This window comes from Sorex fumeus, unplaced genomic scaffold (assembly GCF_029834395.1).
Source record: "Sorex fumeus unplaced genomic scaffold, SorFum_2.1 ptg000063l, whole genome shotgun sequence".
In the NCBI taxonomy this organism is placed as follows: domain Eukaryota; kingdom Metazoa; phylum Chordata; class Mammalia; order Eulipotyphla; family Soricidae; genus Sorex; species Sorex fumeus.
Genome location: NW_026606120.1, coordinates 75,840,903 through 75,858,814, shown reverse-complemented (window position 1 = coordinate 75,858,814; position 17,912 = coordinate 75,840,903). Strand labels below are relative to the sequence as shown.

The 17,912-nt window shown below is 53.4% G+C and overlaps 1 protein-coding gene across 2 annotated transcripts in view; it reads left to right on the top strand.

The window, feature by feature from the left end:
• The window catches only part of STAT5B (signal transducer and activator of transcription 5B), a 67,892-nt gene that overhangs the window by 42,601 nt on the left and 7,379 nt on the right, over positions 1-17,912 (top strand). For both annotated transcript variants that reach the window (XM_056127056.1, XM_056127057.1), the window contains exons 3-15: positions 2,854-3,010; positions 5,564-5,653; positions 6,577-6,751; positions 8,115-8,245; positions 8,348-8,499; positions 8,663-8,818; positions 9,096-9,275; positions 9,683-9,770; positions 9,981-10,103; positions 10,677-10,769; positions 12,003-12,209; positions 15,021-15,115; positions 15,206-15,336. In XM_056127056.1, coding sequence (XP_055983031.1) covers positions 2,854-3,010; positions 5,564-5,653; positions 6,577-6,751; positions 8,115-8,245; positions 8,348-8,499; positions 8,663-8,818; positions 9,096-9,275; positions 9,683-9,770; positions 9,981-10,103; positions 10,677-10,769; positions 12,003-12,209; positions 15,021-15,115; positions 15,206-15,336 — 1,778 coding nt within the window. The remainder of the gene's footprint in view (positions 1-2,853; positions 3,011-5,563; positions 5,654-6,576; positions 6,752-8,114; positions 8,246-8,347; positions 8,500-8,662; positions 8,819-9,095; positions 9,276-9,682; positions 9,771-9,980; positions 10,104-10,676; positions 10,770-12,002; positions 12,210-15,020; positions 15,116-15,205; positions 15,337-17,912) is intronic.

Genomic DNA, 17,912 nt, shown 5'->3' with positions numbered 1-17,912 from the left:
CCATATGGTCCCTGAGCCCACCAGGAGGGTTCCCTGAGTTCAGACCCAGGATTAAGCCCTAAGCACTGCTCGGTGTGACTCAAAAACAAAGCAAGCAGAAAAACATTGTGAGTGCCTATGGGGTGCTTAAGCTGGCACAGAAGTTGTTGGGATTCATATGGGAAAATTATACAGTCATTCTTCCCAAAGAATTCCATGGGCCAGACATGGCCTGCGCATGAATATCTTTGAACAGCAGGAGCGCTGGTGGTCTTTAATTTCTGTGTATTTCATATACACACCTAAACAACAAAAGTGTACCAACCCACCGGATATTAACAATGATTATGACTTGGCGGCAGAGTTAACGAGCATGTTTACATTTCTTATTTTCCAGATGCCCGTGTATATACTTGGGGAGGGGGGGAACCGTGTTTTAAGTTATTTTAGTCCGCATGCCGTGCTGCAGACTGCCAACAAAGCTTTGTAATCAACAATTGAGTGCCCGGGCTGGGCTGGCTACAGGCCAGCCTGCCGTCTCCACTCTGCTCTGGGGCCTGGGAGTGCTCTGGGTGGTTGGCCGCTGATTCAGGGATGGGGGTCTGGGCCCCCCCACCCCTCATACATACACCCCACTCCCTCCCCCGCAAGCCATGCCGCCCTGGCATAATTGAGCCATGTGTTCGCAGATTTCTGTGGGGAAATCAGAGAGCACCAAAAGGCAGGCAATTTTCTAGGCAATTAAAAAAAAAATCTCAAGTCGTGTATAATTAAGGGAAGGAGAAAATAAAAAGCTAAATAAGACCCCATTCAGCTGTACCTCGGAGCCTTTTCATTTCTTTCTCATTTTCTTTTCTGCTGTAGTGATTGGGAGCATCAGAAAAACATGCGTAGGACGCTTCTGCTGATTTCAGATTCCAATTAGATTTCTCGTGTTATTCTCCTGAACAAGCATTTAAAGACTGTCTGGTATTAAGGAAGACCTGGATTTTGTTTTGATTTTGAGAATAGAAAGAGCTTAAAAGCCCCCAGCCCCCATGTCTAGCCTAAGAAAACTAGCGGGGGAGGGGGAAGTATTGGGTTTGTTTATTTGATTTAGCAGAGAATTAAGTTTTCAGCGCAAGAAGTGATATTTGATTTGCATCCATTTTGCTCAGAGATCCTGTCAAAGCATTCTGCAGAGCTGCCTTCATGTCTTTGGGCTTTTATGTAGCACAGATTTTGTTTACTACAGAGCACACATAAATTTAAAATTTGGCATTCTCGGCTGTCCTCTCAGCTTTAAGCATCTGACTAAAGTGTGCCGTCAGGGTTTTGGTCCACCTGTTTGTAGCTCTGAAAATAGTTGCTCGTGGACTTCCAGAGCTTGCAGCTGACCCAGCCCTCTAAGCTCCCACCCCATCTCTTACTTAGCTGAGTTCAGGCTTGGGCAGCAAGTGATCGATTGTTACTTCCATGGGACAGCTGTTTGGTGTCCACAGGGAGCAGAGTTAAGTACCCTTCTAACTGCCCAGCAGCCGTTGTTGCCAAGTTGCTTAAGGAAAAAAAAAAACAGTCTGGGAAGAGGGCAGAGAACGGAGGGAGGAGGGAAAGAGGGGGGAAAGGGAGGAAGGAGAGCAGGTAGGAGACTGGCCTATCCCTGACACCAGCTCTGTGGCTCCGAATTAACAGCAAGCCTGCCACGTGGCTGTTCTGATTCATAGGACAAAAACCGCAGCTATGTGTTATGAGTGTCTGTTTTATGTAAATAGTCGTAGGCATCTTGTTTCCAGAGCTTCTTAGAGCTAGCAGTAGAAGGGGCCAGAGTGATCGTACAACAGGTAGGGCACTTGTCTTGCTTGTGGCCAACCCGGATTTGATCTCCAGCACCCCAGGTGCCTGGTCCTCCAGGCACAGCCAGGAGTCATTCCTGAGCACCAAGCCAGGAGTAACCTCTGAGCATCGCTGGGTGTTCCCCAAAACCAAACAAGAAATAGCAATGAAGGTGTCATGGGTTTGAGAAATACTCGGTGCGGCGGGCAGGGGGACATGGCTCAGTGGTGGAGCATTTACGTTTGCATGTGTGAGGCCCTGGGTTCAATTTCCAGCACCACCAAAACAAAACAAACAAACAGAAAAAGCTCTGTGAAATAAGTAAAATAAGCAACACAGAGAACTTGTTGGGGCTGGAAGGTACAGATAGAACTTTTTTTTTTGTCCTTCATTTTTGCTTTTATTTTGGGGTCACACCCGGCAGTGCTCAAGGCTTATTCCTGGCTCTGCACTCAGGACTCACTCCAGGCGGTCTCCATCTCTGTCGTACCCTCCCTGTTGTACCATTGCTCTGGCCACATTTTTGGCTCTTTTTTTTTTAACTCTTTAAGGGGTTGCCCCCAACTGCAGTGAAGGCCAGGGGACCCCAATCCTGCCAGCCACCCTCCACCGTGTGGAACCCTCCTGACCTTGTGCCCCCTGACAGTCCCGTGTGACTGAGCAGGAAGCTGTCCATGTGCCTACTTCCTTCAGTGCACACAAAGCACTTTCCCTTCTTTCCTAGAAACCGCAGGGGCTCCAGAGCAAGTTGGCAGGAGGAAAGAGAGAGGGAAGTACACGGGGCAAAGGCAGTTCAAGTGAACAAATGTTTTCTATAAATATACGTAATAGGAAGATGGATAGCTCATAGGTTTATGGTGTGGCGTCCAGTTAACTCAGTGCTCGGATTAGGGCTGGACCCCTGCAGACAGAGTCCACGGAAATTGGACAGTTCCCTAAAGTTCTCAGGAGCATATCCAGGAAACCGCCATAGCCGAGGTGAGGCGTGCTGTGTTGAGGCTGCATTTGTACAGGCTCATGTGCATGTATGTATACATATGTTATGTAATTTTTTTCCCCTAGGGACTCAATAGATCTTGATAATCCACAGGAGAATATTAAGGCCACCCAGCTCCTGGAGGGCCTGGTGCAGGAGCTGCAGAAGAAGGCGGAGCATCAGGTGGGGGAAGATGGGTTCCTGCTGAAGATCAAACTGGGCCACTATGCCACGCAGATGCAGGTGGGTGGGAGCCGGGGGTGGGTGGGGGTGTTCTTCCCTGGGAAGGGGTGGTGCTCTACCGCTCAGTGCTTCCTGCAGAGATGTTCTCTCACACACTGTTGGCTGATGTGTGTGAAGTTCACACTGTTCGCATTTGTGGCTCTCACCTTCTTTTGTCACCATTTTAGTTACAAAGAATTTCACACACACATACACGCGCGCGCGCGATTGCAAGACTAATGTAAAGGCTACCCACATGGGCCCGGACTCTGCTGCTCTCCGGAGTAGGCGAGGGAACAAGGAGTCTCCTCATGGGCTCAGTTCCCACCACCCCCGAGGACCCTGTGCCCTGCATGCCTTTGGCCTTTGTCCCTGGTGGGCTCTGCAGAGAGCATTTCATAAGCCCGCAAACTCTCCAGTGTCCTCTCAATGAGTCCAGTCAGATGGGACCCACATCCCCGAAGACGTTTTTCCTTCAGTGCGGGGTCACGGACTGTCATCACTCTAAAATCTCCTCACTCTGGAGCCAGTTCTCAGGGCCAGGGCCTTAAGGTGCTGGCCTCGCACATCACCAGCTCCAGCTTGAATTCTGGGACTGAATAGTGGCCTCAAGCACTCCCAGGAGCGAGCCCAGACACATCCAGGTATGGCCCAGACAGCTGTTTGCCAACCTTTATCTTTCAGTAGGATTAATAATTTAAAAGACTTCCTCCAAATCAAACAGAAAAACTCGAGTGCCTCATTTTTTGTTGTGGTTTTATTTTGGGGGGCGTGGGGGTGAGTTTTGAGCCTTGCCTGGTGGTGCTTTGGGGCTCTCCCACTCTGCTCGGGGCCCCAGGCGGTACTGAGGATGGGACCCCCAACCTCCTGCGTGCAGAACAGGCACTGAACCCAGCAACCTCTTTCTCTGGCCCAGCTCATGTTTTTCTATTTTTTAAATCTTTATTATTTTTATTCTTATTTGGGGGTTGGGGCCATACTCGTTGGTGCTCAGATGTCACTCCTGACTCTCCTGATGCTCAGGCATCACTCCTGGCAGTGCTTGGGGGACCACGTGGTGCTAGAAATAGAACCAGCATTGACCACACTAAAGTGAGCACCTTGACCCCCCCCCCCCACTGTGGCACCTGATGCATTATTTTAAGAGATAAATTTTACCTCATTTGGGGTTTGTATGAGGTTTTCTTAGAAGCAGGTTGGGGATATACATCTTTGGATTCGGTGGAGGTGGGCGGGGGGAGGCTTTTTTAGTAGCGCTGGAAATTGAACCCAAGGCCTACACATAACGTTCAAGGCCAGCGCTCCACTGCTGAACTCCATCCATGGCCCTTGAACAGCTCTGATAAGTCTAAAGAGGAAGTGTTATGTCCCCAGGTTATCACGCCTGAGGATGTGCCTGGTCTTTCTGTTTCTTGCCTCCTCGTGGCAGCAGTGACTGGTGGCCAGTCAGGGTGGAGTACTGTTTCTCTGAGGATGTGGTCTTATTCCTCTTTTCATGACTGATGCTGTAGCACTGTGTACATGTTGATGTTCAGAAGATGCAGGACATGGGCTGGAGCAATAGCACAGTGGGTAGAGCATTTGCCTTGCACGTGGAAGACCCAGGTTCAATTCCCAGCATCCCATATGGTCCCCGAACACTGCCAGGAGTAATTCCTGAGTGCAAAGCCAGGAGGAACCCCTGTGCATCACTGGATGTGACCCAAAAAGAAAAAAAAAAGGATGCAGGACTCCTGCCTCTGCTGTCTCTGGGCGTTCTGCAGTGTGCTTCCCTTGTCCCCAGTGGCAGTGGAGAATGTCTCCTGGTTCTGCCCTGTACCCACAGGAGTCACCTCCATCAAAATATCTTGTCCATGATCGCGCTCGTTTGCAAGATGTATTTTTTGAAAAACAAAACATAGCGTGAGAATAATACCCAAAGACAGTACAAATGAAGGCCAGGAAGACCAGTTACATGGGAGGAAGCTTACTGCAAGTTGTGGGGGAGGGCAGTTAGAACCAGAGAAGGGACCACTATGACAAAGAGAGTTGTAGATGATCACTCTGGACAAGGACTGCATGCTGAAAGGAGCTGAAGTGATAGACACAATACGCTTTCAGTAACAGTACTGCAAACCATAGTGCCTTAAAGGAGACAGAAACAGAGAAGAAAAGTGTCAACCATAGAGGCTGACTGGGGTGGCGATTGGGGTGAGAGGGAAACTGGGGACATTGGTGGCGGGAAACATAGGCTAGAGAAGGAATGGGTGTTGGAACATCGTATGACTGGAACCCAGTCATGAATAACTTTGAAACTGTGTATGTCATGGTGATTCGAATATGTGTGTTTGTTGTGTGTGTGTATTTGTGTATGTGTGTCTTTTTCCACCCCTGAGGCTGGAGAGACAGCACATTAGGTGCTTGTTTTGCACACACCCTACCTGGGTTTGATTCCCGGGATCCCATATGGTCGCCTGAGCACCACCAGGCGTGGCCCAACAAAACCAAACAATCTGGTCCCCTGTGTCAGTGGAGCCAGGTCACCCAACGTGGAGGGAAGCAGAGTGACTGATCGCTGCTCTTGGATTCTTCCAGAACACGTATGACCGCTGCCCCATGGAGCTGGTGCGCTGCATCCGCCACATCCTCTACAACGAGCAGAGGCTGATCCGAGAAGCCAACAATGTGAGTGTCCACATATGTGCTCGGGAGGGGGGGACACTGGTTCCTGACCCCCTCTCCTTGAGATTCAGTGCACCCAGAGCAGCCACAGTTTCCCAGACACTGGCCACATGCCCGCATTGTAATCCAGGGAGGATACAGATGAAGATCATCCATAGTAAATGGATGGGGGGAGGGACTTGGCATGAGATTAGTGGGTCAGCTGATAGGAGGGGGTGCGGGGTAAAGGGAGGAAACAGGATTTAAAGGAGCCACAGTAGGGAAGCGTTGAGAACACTGCAAGAGCATTGCCAACAAGAAATAGCAAGTTGGTCACGACTCAGCTGATTTATAGTCGTAAGATTGCGGCCACGAGGCAGCAAGAGCCAGTGCAAGTAATTGATTCTTACTGAGCTCCCCACTCCCCGGTGCTGAAGGAAAGGCCGGACCCACACAGCCCTCGGCGGTGCCTCCCTGTCACTGCCCATTGGCATCCCCAACTCTACCTGTGAGAGAGGTCCCGTCTTCCCGCGGGTCACAAGAGCGTCCGGAGCACGGACACAGATGACATGGGATCACATGCCCTCATCCCCCTGCATCCTGGCATCTCCGTGACCTTGGGTGGGAGATTTGGTGTGAAATGGGGAAGGGAGGGTCACAGGCAGGAAAGCCAGGTGCACAAGTTGTGGATTTGGGAGCCCTGGGCTCCATCCCTGGCATCACACGGTGTCCTGAGCACTGTGCCCCAAGCACTGTGCCCCGCTGGTAGGGGCAGTCCCTGAGCACTGCTGGGTGTGGCCACAAAAGAAACAGAGAATGTGTTTGCATCCCTCTGACTGGAAACACAGCTCTGGGGGGGTGTCGCCCCAGCCCCATGCCCACATTGGCCTTTCCTCGGGAGGAGGGCCTGCGTATCCCGGTCCTCACTGCCCTGCCCCTACCTGCAGGGCACCTCGCCAGCCAGCAGCCTCGCCGACGCCATGTCCCAGAAACACCTGCAGATCAACCAGACGTTCGAGGAGCTGCGGCTGGTGACGCAGGACACGGAGAATGAGCTGAAGAAGCTGCAGCAGACGCAGGAGTATTTCATCATCCAGTACCAGGAGAGCCTGAGGGTCCAGGGTGAGCCCGGGGGTCCTGTGGTTGGGATTGAGGACTAGAAAGATGCTCAGGTCAGTTGGGGAAAGAAACGTTTTTCCATTCAGACATTCCCACCTCTCACCCCAGTAGTAGGAGTCCACTGGCTTTGACTGGGTGGATGAGCTAAGCCGAGGGAGAAGACAGGCGTGGCTTTCAGGGAATGTGGGGCGCTTAGGTTCTCCGTCCCCAGGGGGCACCCACTCCCTCTGAGGACATGCTCACGGTCAAAGGTGACGGGCAGAGCTCCATCATCCAATCCCCAGTTGCTCTGTTGCATATGGAACTTTCTAGGCAGCAACTGTCAGGGCCAGGGGGTAGGGATTGCAGCGGTTGACCTTTGTCGCTGTGTGTGGTTATTCAGACCACCACCCTGCGAGGAGCATTGGGCATCTGAACACTTCAGTGAGCCCAGACACAAAGGCTCCCCTTCCACCTGTTGTCTGCGGGCTCTTTGTGACAGAGAACAAGACAGTGTCTGTCTTGAGGTCAGCAGCGCCCCCTATCGGCCATGCAGGACTTTGGCAATATGACGAAACTCGCTTGCGTCCCTCCCTAGGGCAGGGCCCTGTCCCCAGGGCCACTGCTCTGGGTCCAGTTCTCCACCTGCAGCAGCCTGTGTCCTCCAAACGAGGCTCAGGGCTTGTTTTTAGAGCTGTTTATGTTACTCAGTGACTGTCACTCCACGCGGGAAGGAAGTGCCTGCAGGGGCCTGTGTCCTTGATCTCTGCCCTCCACCTCCCCCCAGGCTGCTTGAGCAGCTGAATGGTCAGGTGGGAAGATGGTGTGTGTCCACTCCCTGGATGGTCCAGGGGAAGGTGGGCCCAGGTCTGAAGCTGGCATCTTGCAGCCCCTAGGGTCCCCTGAGCATCACTAGGAGCTATTCCTGAGCCGGGAGCCAGGAGTAACTCATGAGTATGGCCCCAAACAAAACAAAAAAAAACTGTTTTTATTTATCATGGAACAATGTTAAATTGTCTCCTAACCTTCCACTGCCACCACTGACCACCTGCGGTGGCAGAATGGTGGGGAGGGAGGATGGCGTGTGTCGGCTCCCTTTGACCCATCCTGGACGGGCTGGGAGAAGGTGAACCCTCCTCGGTGAGGGGCAGGCGTGTTCAATCTGTCACTGCTGCCCAAGGCCCCTGTCTGGTTGGCGGGAGTGATGATCCCGTCTTGGGTTTTCCGGTTCCGGTGTCCGGGTTGGAATCCATGAAGTGGGCACCCGCATGTCCTGGGAGTGTGGCTGACGCAGAGAACCCTGGCTGGGGCTGTCTGTGTGGGGCAGGGGCGGGGGCGGGGTAGGGCGAGGGGAGGTCACCGTGTGGGGTGCTTGGTGCCTCCTCAGCTCAGAGAGCCCAGCCGGGGCCGCTGAACCCGCAGGAGCGCCTGAGCCGGGACACGGCGCTGCAGCAGAAGCAGGTGTCCCTGGAGGCCTGGCTGCAGCGCGAGGCGCAGACGCTGCAGCAGTACCGCGTGGTGAGTGGCCGGGCCGGGGGCTGGGGGGTGAGGGGGAGCTGCCTTCCGCCGGGCGCCCTGCGTTGTTTCTGGGGGTCAGCCGGGCTGCTCTCCCTGCCGCAGGAGCTGGCCGAGAAGCACCAGAAGACGCTGCAGCTGCTGCGCAAGCAACAGACCATCATCCTGGACGATGAGCTGATCCAGTGGAAGCGGAGGCAGCAGCTGGCAGGGAACGGGGGCCCCCCCGAGGGCAGCCTGGACGTGCTGCAGTCCTGGTCAGTGGGCGCCGAGGGGCGGGCGGGCCTCAGGGAGGACTGAGGGCCAAAGGCTTCTGGGAGAGGGCGGAGCCGGGTGCTGGGTTCTCAGTGGACGGGGACCCCTGCACCCGGGGCCAGGGAGGACGAGGTGGTGACACGGGGGGCCTGGGGGCTCCCGCAGGTGTGAGAAGCTGGCAGAGATCATCTGGCAGAACCGGCAGCAGATCCGCAGGGCCGAGCACCTGTGCCAGCAGCTGCCCATCGCGGGGCCAGTGGAGGACATGCTGGCGGAGGTCAACGCCACCATCACGGACATCATCTCAGCCCTGGTCACCAGGTGAGGCCACCCCCACGCGCTGTGTGAGGGGACGGCTCAGCTCTCACAAGGTCTCTCTCTGCCGGGACCTCCTGTCCCCGCCTCTGGCTGCCTGGGCTGTCCTTGTCCCCTGTGTCTGCTCGCTGCTCCCCACGGGGTCCAGGCCTCCCTGGGCGCAGGGGCCACCCTGCGCTCCCCAGAGGCACTGTGCCCGCACCGGGCGGCCTCTGCCCCTGGGCCCAGGAGCCCCATCCGGGCTGTGTCACGACAGCGCCCGCTGTGCCTTGTGTCCCCGCAGCACCTTCATCATCGAGAAGCAGCCCCCGCAGGTGCTGAAGACCCAGACCAAGTTTGCGGCCACCGTGCGGCTGCTGGTGGGGGGGAAGCTGAACGTGCACATGAACCCGCCCCAGGTCAAGGCCACCATCATCAGCGAGCAGCAGGCCAAGGCGCTGCTCAAGAACGAGAACACCCGCAAGTACGTGCCCGCCCGGAGCGTGGGCTCTCTCCATTCTGCTCCTTCCCTCCTGCCCGCCTGCAGCAGGGACTGCAGCCCCTCCACTCTGCCCCCTTTGCTGCACCCTCGCAGTTGAGGCCCGGGATCCTCTGGGAAGGGAATGGACTCGGTTGCGGGAGCACAGCCTTCTCCTTAGTAGACCTGTTGACGCCTTCTCGGTACCCAGAAAACGAAGCCTGGGCCATTCTTTTATTAAATAGGGTTTTCCCCACTTATTAGGTGTCTATGAAAATGTCTGTTTTATACAGTTCATGTTTCTTCCAGGCAACATAAGCCCTAATGAGCCTCCGCTATTGCCCTCCCACCTGATTGTATTTCTTGCCATGCATACGAGGCTGCCTGGCTTCAGAGTGTCTCTGTGATTGCAGTGACTACAGCGGGGAGATCTTGAACAACTGCTGTGTGATGGAGTACCATCAGGCCACCGGCACCCTCAGCGCCCACTTCCGCAACATGGTGAGGGCCCACCAAGGGAAGGGCTCACTTTCTGAGTTCCCCAAGGGCTTGCTCAGATATGGTGTTGTTCCCGGGGCCACTCCTTGTGGTGTTCAGGGCCCCTGCAGTGCTGAGGGTCACACCCAGGCCTTCCTACCTGTGAAGCAGGCGCTGAAGCCTCCTCCACCCTGAAGCCCTCTTTTAACACATTAATCATTTTCTCCTTCTCAGTCCCTAAAACGCATTAAGAGGTCTGATCGCCGTGGAGCAGAATCAGTGACAGAAGAGAAGTTTACAATCCTCTTTGAATCTCAGTTCAGCGTTGGTGGCAATGAGCTGGTCTTTCAAGTCAAGGTGAAGTTCCCCCTCAGTGTGTGTGTGTGTGTGTGTGTGTGTGTGTGTGTATGTGTGTGTGTGTACAGGCCAGAACAATACTACAGCAGGTTAGGTGTTTTCCTTGCACATGGCCAACCCAAGTTTGATCCTGGGGATCCCATATGGTCCCGGAGTGCTCCCTGATCAGAGCCATGAGTAACCCCTGAGCACAATTGGTGTGACCACACACACACACACACACACACACGTGTGTGTGCCAGCACCCTGAGTACACAGCTCGGTGAGCCCCAAAGCCACATGCCTGAGCACCAGGCACCAGCACGACACCTGTGATAGGGAGAGGGGGAGGTAATGTGGCAATAAAGAATCATTTCTGAAAACAAACTAAAATCACAATAACAGAGAAATTCGAAATGAATTTAAAACCTCTGTAATTTTGCCGGGTGAAAAGTCCTGCTGCTCCTGGCGTCATTCAGGATCTGCGTGTTGGGGTAATGCTGACTGAAATCTGCGAGTGAGAGGGCAGACTGGTGCAGAGGGCGGGTGGGCCAGAGGCGGCCCAGGCGCTGAGCCCTGTCCCGGGCTTTTCAGACCCTGTCCCTCCCCGTGGTGGTGATCGTGCACGGCAGCCAGGACAACAACGCCACAGCCACTGTTCTCTGGGACAATGCGTTCGCAGAGCCGGTGAGTGGAGCCCGGGGTGAGGGTCACACTCATAAGCCCCTTTCACTGTTTGGCCCTCCCAGGAAGCGGGACAGTGAGTGGGGAGCCAGGAGAGACCCTGGTGGGGTACAAGCTGACACCCCACCACATTCTTCCCCCTTCTGTTGAGCGGAGCCTCCTCCGGAGAAGGTGTTGGGGGCCTGCAGAGGCCTCACTCTGCCCTCTTCGCTGCGTCAGGGTTGGAACCCTTTGGGGAGTCTGAGGGGAGCCTGGGACCCCCTGTGCACAGGGCTCAGACCTGCGGTGCCAGGGCTGGTCCCAGGGCCTCCCCCATGCAGAGCACGTGCTCCTTCCAACTCGTGAGCCCATCCAGGGTCCTCAGGAGGTCACTTCAGTTGAGCTGTCGCATCCTGTCTTCCTCTTTCTGGTCAGGGAGACTGACAAGGAATGCTGTTGGTTTGTTTGTTTCGTTACAGGGCCACACTCTGTGGTGCTCAGGGCTTACTCCTGGCTCTGCACTTGGGGATCACTCCTGGCAGGGCTTGGGGGACCATAGGCGTGCCAGGGACTGAACCCAGGTCGAACTCATTCCAGGCAAATGACCTACCCACCGTACTATCTCTCCAGCCCTGACAGTGTCTTTTTCAAACCTTAGATGCTAGGATCCATTCCAGGCTTCTCAGGAGGAATCAGATGACTAAAGTATCAGGAATCAGATACTTCTCTAAAGTATCAGTCTGCCTCTCTGGGGCCGGAGCTATGGAACAGCAACAGCCGGTAGGGCTTTTGCCTGGGGTGCCAAGCAGACCTGGGTTCAGTCCCTGTCATCCCATATGGTCCCCCATGCCCTGCCACAAGTGATCCCTGAGTGCAGAGCCAAGTGTGAGTCATGATCAATGCAGTACTCTGATTCAATGTAATGAAAAGCAGTTTGTTAGACATTCGTTTTGTCAGGGCTAGAGAGAGAGCACTGGGTTAGTTGCTTGCTGCATGTGACCAACCCAGGCTCAATCCCAGCACCACGGGGTCCTCTAAGCCCTGCCAGGGTGGCCTAAGTAATCCCTTCGGGGCCCCTTCATTGTTTGGAGTGTAACTCCAGCATGAAGGGAAGGTGCTGGGAGCTCCTGCGCTCACAGCAATGCTCCCCCGGGAGCTGACTCCTTGGGCCCCGCCAGAGTCTGTGACTCTCCTGCCTCAGGAATAAGGGCCGTGACTGCTCCCTGCTAAAGCCTCTGGCTTCCCTTCCCCTCTCAGGGCAGGGTGCCCTTCGCCGTGCCCGACAAGGTGCTGTGGCCGCAGCTCTGCGAGGCGCTCAACATGAAGTTCAAGGCCGAGGTACAGAGCAACCGGGGCCTGACCAGCGAGAACCTGGTGTTCCTGGCGCAGAAACTCTTCAACAGCAGCAGCGGCCACCTGGAGGACTACAGCGGCATGTCCGTGTCCTGGTCCCAGTTCAACAGGGTGAGGAGCGGCCACCAGCTACCATGAAACCTCTCCCACCCCCCAGTGCCTCCTGGGCCTCGTCTCACCTTCCTGAGGGAATGTGCCCAAATAGGAAGGTCCGCATGGATGTGCAGAGACCACAGACTTCTGTGGCAGAAATCGCTCCTGGGCAGACTTAGGCATGTCGGGCTATGTATGCAGTCTCTTTTTATACAGAAACTGAGCAAAGCAAAAGTTAATGTGACTCAAGGGAAGCAGAGCTTTAGTGATGGTCCAAACTCGGTGACTCTGGGCCGCTGTCTCCCTCCTGCCCCGCTTCCCGGGGCTTGTGGAGTGAGTCGGGGTCCCCTGGGACCCCCGCCCACAAAGAAGACCTTTTCCTCCAGCACTGTATTCCCCAGGTGGGTGCCGATGCACCCTAGGGGGGCTTGCAAGGGGGTTGGGGTAGGGTGGGGAGCTTCATAGTAGCCTCTGGTGCCTTTGGGAGGTACCTCCTGTTTCCCCGGGGGGGAGGGGCGGCGCGCAGCCCTGAGTAATTTTTTCTGGAAAGGCGGTGGTGGGCTAGTTGGATTGCATAACCTCTAACACGTGGGAATACACACATCACCTAGCATATCTTTGATCGCCTAGCATATCTTTGACCTGAACTTTTTTTTTTTCTTGCTTTTTGGGTCACACCCAGCAATGCTCAGGGGTCACTCCTGGCTCTGCACTCAGGAATTACTCCTGGCGGTGCTTGGGGGACCATATGGGATGCTGGGGATCGAACCCAGGTCAGCCGCGTGCAAGGCAAACGCCCTACCCGCTGTGCTATCGTTCCGGCCCTTTGACTTGAAATTTTAATGTCTGTTGCTTTACTTATACCCCTCCACCCCCATCCCAAGAACATCTTTTGGCGCGATGGGGGGCACACCTGCCAGTGCTCAGAGGTTACTCCTGGCTCACACTCACAGATTACTCCTGGTGGTGCTTGGGGGACCATGATGGGGGTGAACCAGGAATTGAACCTGGATCAGCCATATGCAAAGCTAGCGCCCTACCTACTGTACTATCTCTCCACCGCCTCCACCCCCCGGTACTTCAAATACCCTAATCCCGAAGGCTCATCAGTCCTGGAATCTGCGGTGTTTACTCAGAACCCGGTAGCTGGTTGGTAAAGAGGTTTCCTAGGGCAAAGGTTCTCAACTTTCCTTCTTACTTGAATCACCTAGAGAGCTTTGAATATTCCTGATATGGGGCTGGAGAGGTAGGACAGCAGGGGTAGCACTTACCTTACATGCAGATGACCCCAGGTATCGGTCCCCTGAGCACTGCCAAGAGTAATTTAATTCCTGACTGCAGAGTCAGGAGCCAGAATTATACCCCTGAGCATTGCCAGGTATGGCCCAAAACCCAGAAGAAAAAAAAGGAAAATTTCTATTGTCTCCCTAACACTCCTCATCACTTGGGGGTGAGCTGCCAGCCCACGACCAGGACCATGCATGACAGACTGCGCTTCTGAAAGGACTGGGGAGATGGTCCAGGGCTCAGGATGCTTTCCTTGCATTCAGCCAATCCGGATTGGTTGGTACCCTGGTACCACATATGGTCCCTTGAGCACCGTCAGGCCTGAGCTCTGAGCACTGCCAGGTGTGGCCCGAAAACAAAAGAGTAAGCTTTGAGGGAATCCCCAGCACTGCTGGGCCTGTCAGGTGGCACCAGTTGCTGGGAACACCCAAGGGGATGTCTGGGTTCCAGTACCCTAGCCCATTCAGATCCCCCGGCATCCTGTCATGCTCGGGCACACCTTGTACAGGCTCAGAACACTTGTGTTGCTGGAATTTCCCTGGGTGGTTCTGGGCGGTCAGAAATGACACATCAAAAATGCCAAAGGAGGGGCTGCAGCATTAGGACCGCAGGCAGACCCAAGTTCAATCCCTGACATTCCTTATGGTCTCCTGATCCCACCAGGAGTGATTCCTGGGTGCCAGGCAAGGAGTAACCCCTGAACATCGCTGGGTATGACTCCAAAACAAAACAAAACAAAAAACAAATTTTAAAATGCCAAAGGGCTGGTCAGCTCAGCTGCATGTGAAGTGTTGGTGGGAGGTCCTGGCCATTGGCGGTTTCTCTTCCTGCTTTCCTCCCATTTCCTCAGTCCCTGTCATTCTGTTCCTCAGTTGTAGGACCATTTGATAAAACTCAGCTCTTTATATGTGTGTGATTCTGCCAGGATAGATTATACTTTCCAGTTAAAGTGTGAACAGGTAGGGGCTGGAGCAATAGCACAGCGGGTAGGATGTTTGCCTTGCACGCAGCCAACCTAGGTTCGATTCCCAGCATCCCGTATGGTTTCCTGAGCACTGCCAGGAGTAATTCCTGAGTGCATGAACCAGGAGTAACTCCTGTGCATTGCTGGGTGTGACCCCAAAGGCAAAATAAATAAATAAAGTATGAACAGGTAATAGTCCAAGTGTTACTCTTGCCAAGTTGTGTTCACTGGGTTTTGGTTTTGTTGGTTTCAGATGTTTGGGGGCTACCCCTGCCAGTGCTCAGGGGGCCTTGAGATGCCCAAGCTTGAATCAGACCTTCCTGCATGCAGAGCTCTCAGGGCCAAAGGGACAGTACAGTGGGTAGGGCGTTTGCCTTGCACACAGCTGACCCGGGTTCAATTCCTAGCGTCCCATATGGTCACCCAAGCACTTCCAGGAGTAATTCATGAGTGCAGAGCCAGGAGTAACCCCTGAGCATCATTGGGTATGACCCAGAAAGCAAAAATAAATAAACCTGCTCTCAGCCCATTGAGCTCCCTCTGGCCCTTGTTTTCACTGCTGTATGTTCTCCAATCAGGAGAACTTACCCGGACGGAATTACACTTTCTGGCAGTGGTTTGATGGCGTGATGGAAGTGTTGAAAAAGCATCTCAAGCCTCATTGGAATGACGGGTGAGAATCCTTATTTCTCGAGTCAGTAGAAGAGAGTAATGGTCTGTGCGTGAAAAGTTCACACTCCCGCTTTTCTGCCTTTGTGACCAGAGCTATTTTGGGCTTCGTGAACAAGCAGCAGGCCCATGACCTGCTCATCAACAAGCCCGACGGCACCTTCCTGCTGCGCTTCAGCGACTCGGAGATCGGCGGCATCACCATCGCCTGGAAGTTCGACTCCCGTGAGTGCCCGTCTCTGTATCTTGGCCTAATAGCTTTTGTTGCAGAATTACACTAACAGCAGATGGAGCCCTTGCATAACTGCGGCCAGTGCTCCGAGAAGCACGAGCGTGTCACCAAGATCCAGCCACCAGTGTCAAATGACACCCTGCGAGACTCAGGTCTGTCCACCCTGGCCTAGCCTCCTGTCGGACAGTACCCTGTGGAGAATCTCTGGTGCTGGGCCGGAGGGAGCCAGACAGGCTGAGTGTGTGCTTTTGTAGCAGGAAGCCAGGGTTCCTCCCTGAGTAGACCAGGGTCCCCCACAAGCACCGCTCACTGGGAGAAGTCTCACAAATGTCATCAGGTGTAGCCAAAAAAAGCAAGTGAAAAACCTTCGATGCTTCCCTTTTAAAGCGTTTGTTGGGGCTGAAGCCATAGTAAGTGGGTAGGGCATTTGCCTTGCATGTGGACGACCCGGGTTCAATCCTTGGCACCCCGTATGGCCCCCCCGAGCACCGCCAGGAGTAATTCCTGAGTGCAGAGCCAGGAGTAACCCCTGTGCATCACCAGGGATGACCCCAAAAGCCAAAAAAATATAAAAATAATTAAAAAAACATAAAGGGCTGGGGTGATAGCACACTGAGTAGGGCATTTGCCTTCCACTTGTCAACCTGGGTTAGATTCTCAGTATCCCATATGGTCCCCCTAGCACCACCAGGAGTAATTCTTGAGTGCAGAGCCAGGAGTAATACCTGTGCATCGCCGGGTGTGACCCAAAAAGCCAAAATATCCTTGATATCAACCCCTTGTCGGATGTGTATTCAGCAAATATCCTTGAGTGCCCAAGAACAGATGACTGGTTAAAGAAACTTTAGTACATCTACACAATGGAGTCCTATGTAGCTGTTAGAAAAGATGAAGTCATGAAATTTACATACAGGTGGTACTTCATGGAAAGTGTCATGTTAAGGGGCGGAGTGATAGCACAGAGGATAGGGCGTTTGCCTTGCATGCATGCGTCTGACTCCAGTTCGAGTCCCAGCATCCCATATGGTCCCCCAGCACCGCCAAGAGTAATTCCTGCTGAGTGCAGAGCCAGGAGTAATCCTTGTGCATTGCCAGGTGTGACCCAAAAAGCAAAAAAAAAAAAAAAAAAAAAAAAGTATGTTAAGCGAAATAAGTCAGAAAGAGAGGGATAGACATAGAAAGATCTTTGCATTAATCTGGGTAACATAAAGTGACAAAATAGGAGACTAATACCCAAGAGTGGCTGAGATTAGTACCAGGAAGTTTGCTCCATGGCTTGAAGGCCAGCAACACATGCTGGGGGAGAGGGGACTTCAGATAGAAAAGGGAGCACCAAATAAAGGGTGTTGGGAAGATCCTCCCAGGATGGGAGAGGTATGCTGAAAGTAGACTATAGACCAAGCAAGATTGCCAGTCAATGCCTCTTTTGCAGACCACAGCACCCAAAAGGAGAGAGAGAACAAGGGAGAATGCCCTGCCCCATAGAAAGGATGGGATGGGGGGGATGGAGGGTGGGAGGGATACTGGGACCCGTGGTGGTGGAGGGTGGAGGGTGGGCACTGGTGGAGGGATGGGTGTTTGATCGTTGTATGATTGAAATCCAAGCACAGAAATTTGTGGGTCTACAACTCTACCTCATGGTGTTTCACTAATAAAAATTTAAAAAAACAAAGCCTTAAAAAAAACCAAAATAATAATAAAATAAAGTGTTTGTCAACCGAGCATATTTCAGTGAAGAATTCTTGAGTTTACTCAATAGAGATAATATGCAACCTTAATTATTTATTTTCCCTAATGTAAGGTTAATGATGCTTTCCACCTAAGAATGGTAGTTAATTCTTTTGATCCTCAACGTAATATAAAAGTAGTTTAAGAGTATGTTTCTATGACTCGGAGGTTTTAAAGGTTGTTGGAGAGAGAATACGGCCGGTGAGGAAGGCTCCGGTCAACCTTGCACTGGCCGACCCAGGTTCAGTCCTCAGCCCTCAGTATGATTCTCTGAGCCTGCCAGGAGTAAGTCCTGAGCACTGCGGGGGGAGTGATCCCCTAACCAAAGTAACTAAACGAAGATTGTAGGACCAAACGCTGGCTTAGCGGACTGTACACATGGTTTGCCAGCAGGAAGCCCAGCCCAGCCCCTGGACCCACATGGGTCCCCAAGCACTGACTGAGTCAGGAGCAGCCCCTAGCACAAGTGGGGATGGCCACAATTTTATTTATTTGTGGGTGGGGGATTAGGCTACAGCAGGCAGCACTCAGGGCTTAGTCCTGGTACCGGACTCGGGACTAGGAGGGATGCTGGGGATTGAACCTGGGACAGCTGCCTGCAAGGCAAGTGCTTAACCCTCTGTACAGTCTTTCAGACCCCCCAGTTTATTTTCTTACTGTTTAGATTTGGGGCCAGAAGATAGACACTTGCCTTGCATGCTTCTGATGGGTGTGGCCCCAAAACAAAAATAAAACTTTTTGTTGTTTTCAGTAACTTTCATATGTCCTCTGGCCTTGGGACCTTTTTCCTCTGTCTTGTATATTTTTATGTAAGAGGTCAAGGGTTGCATGACCAGTGTGA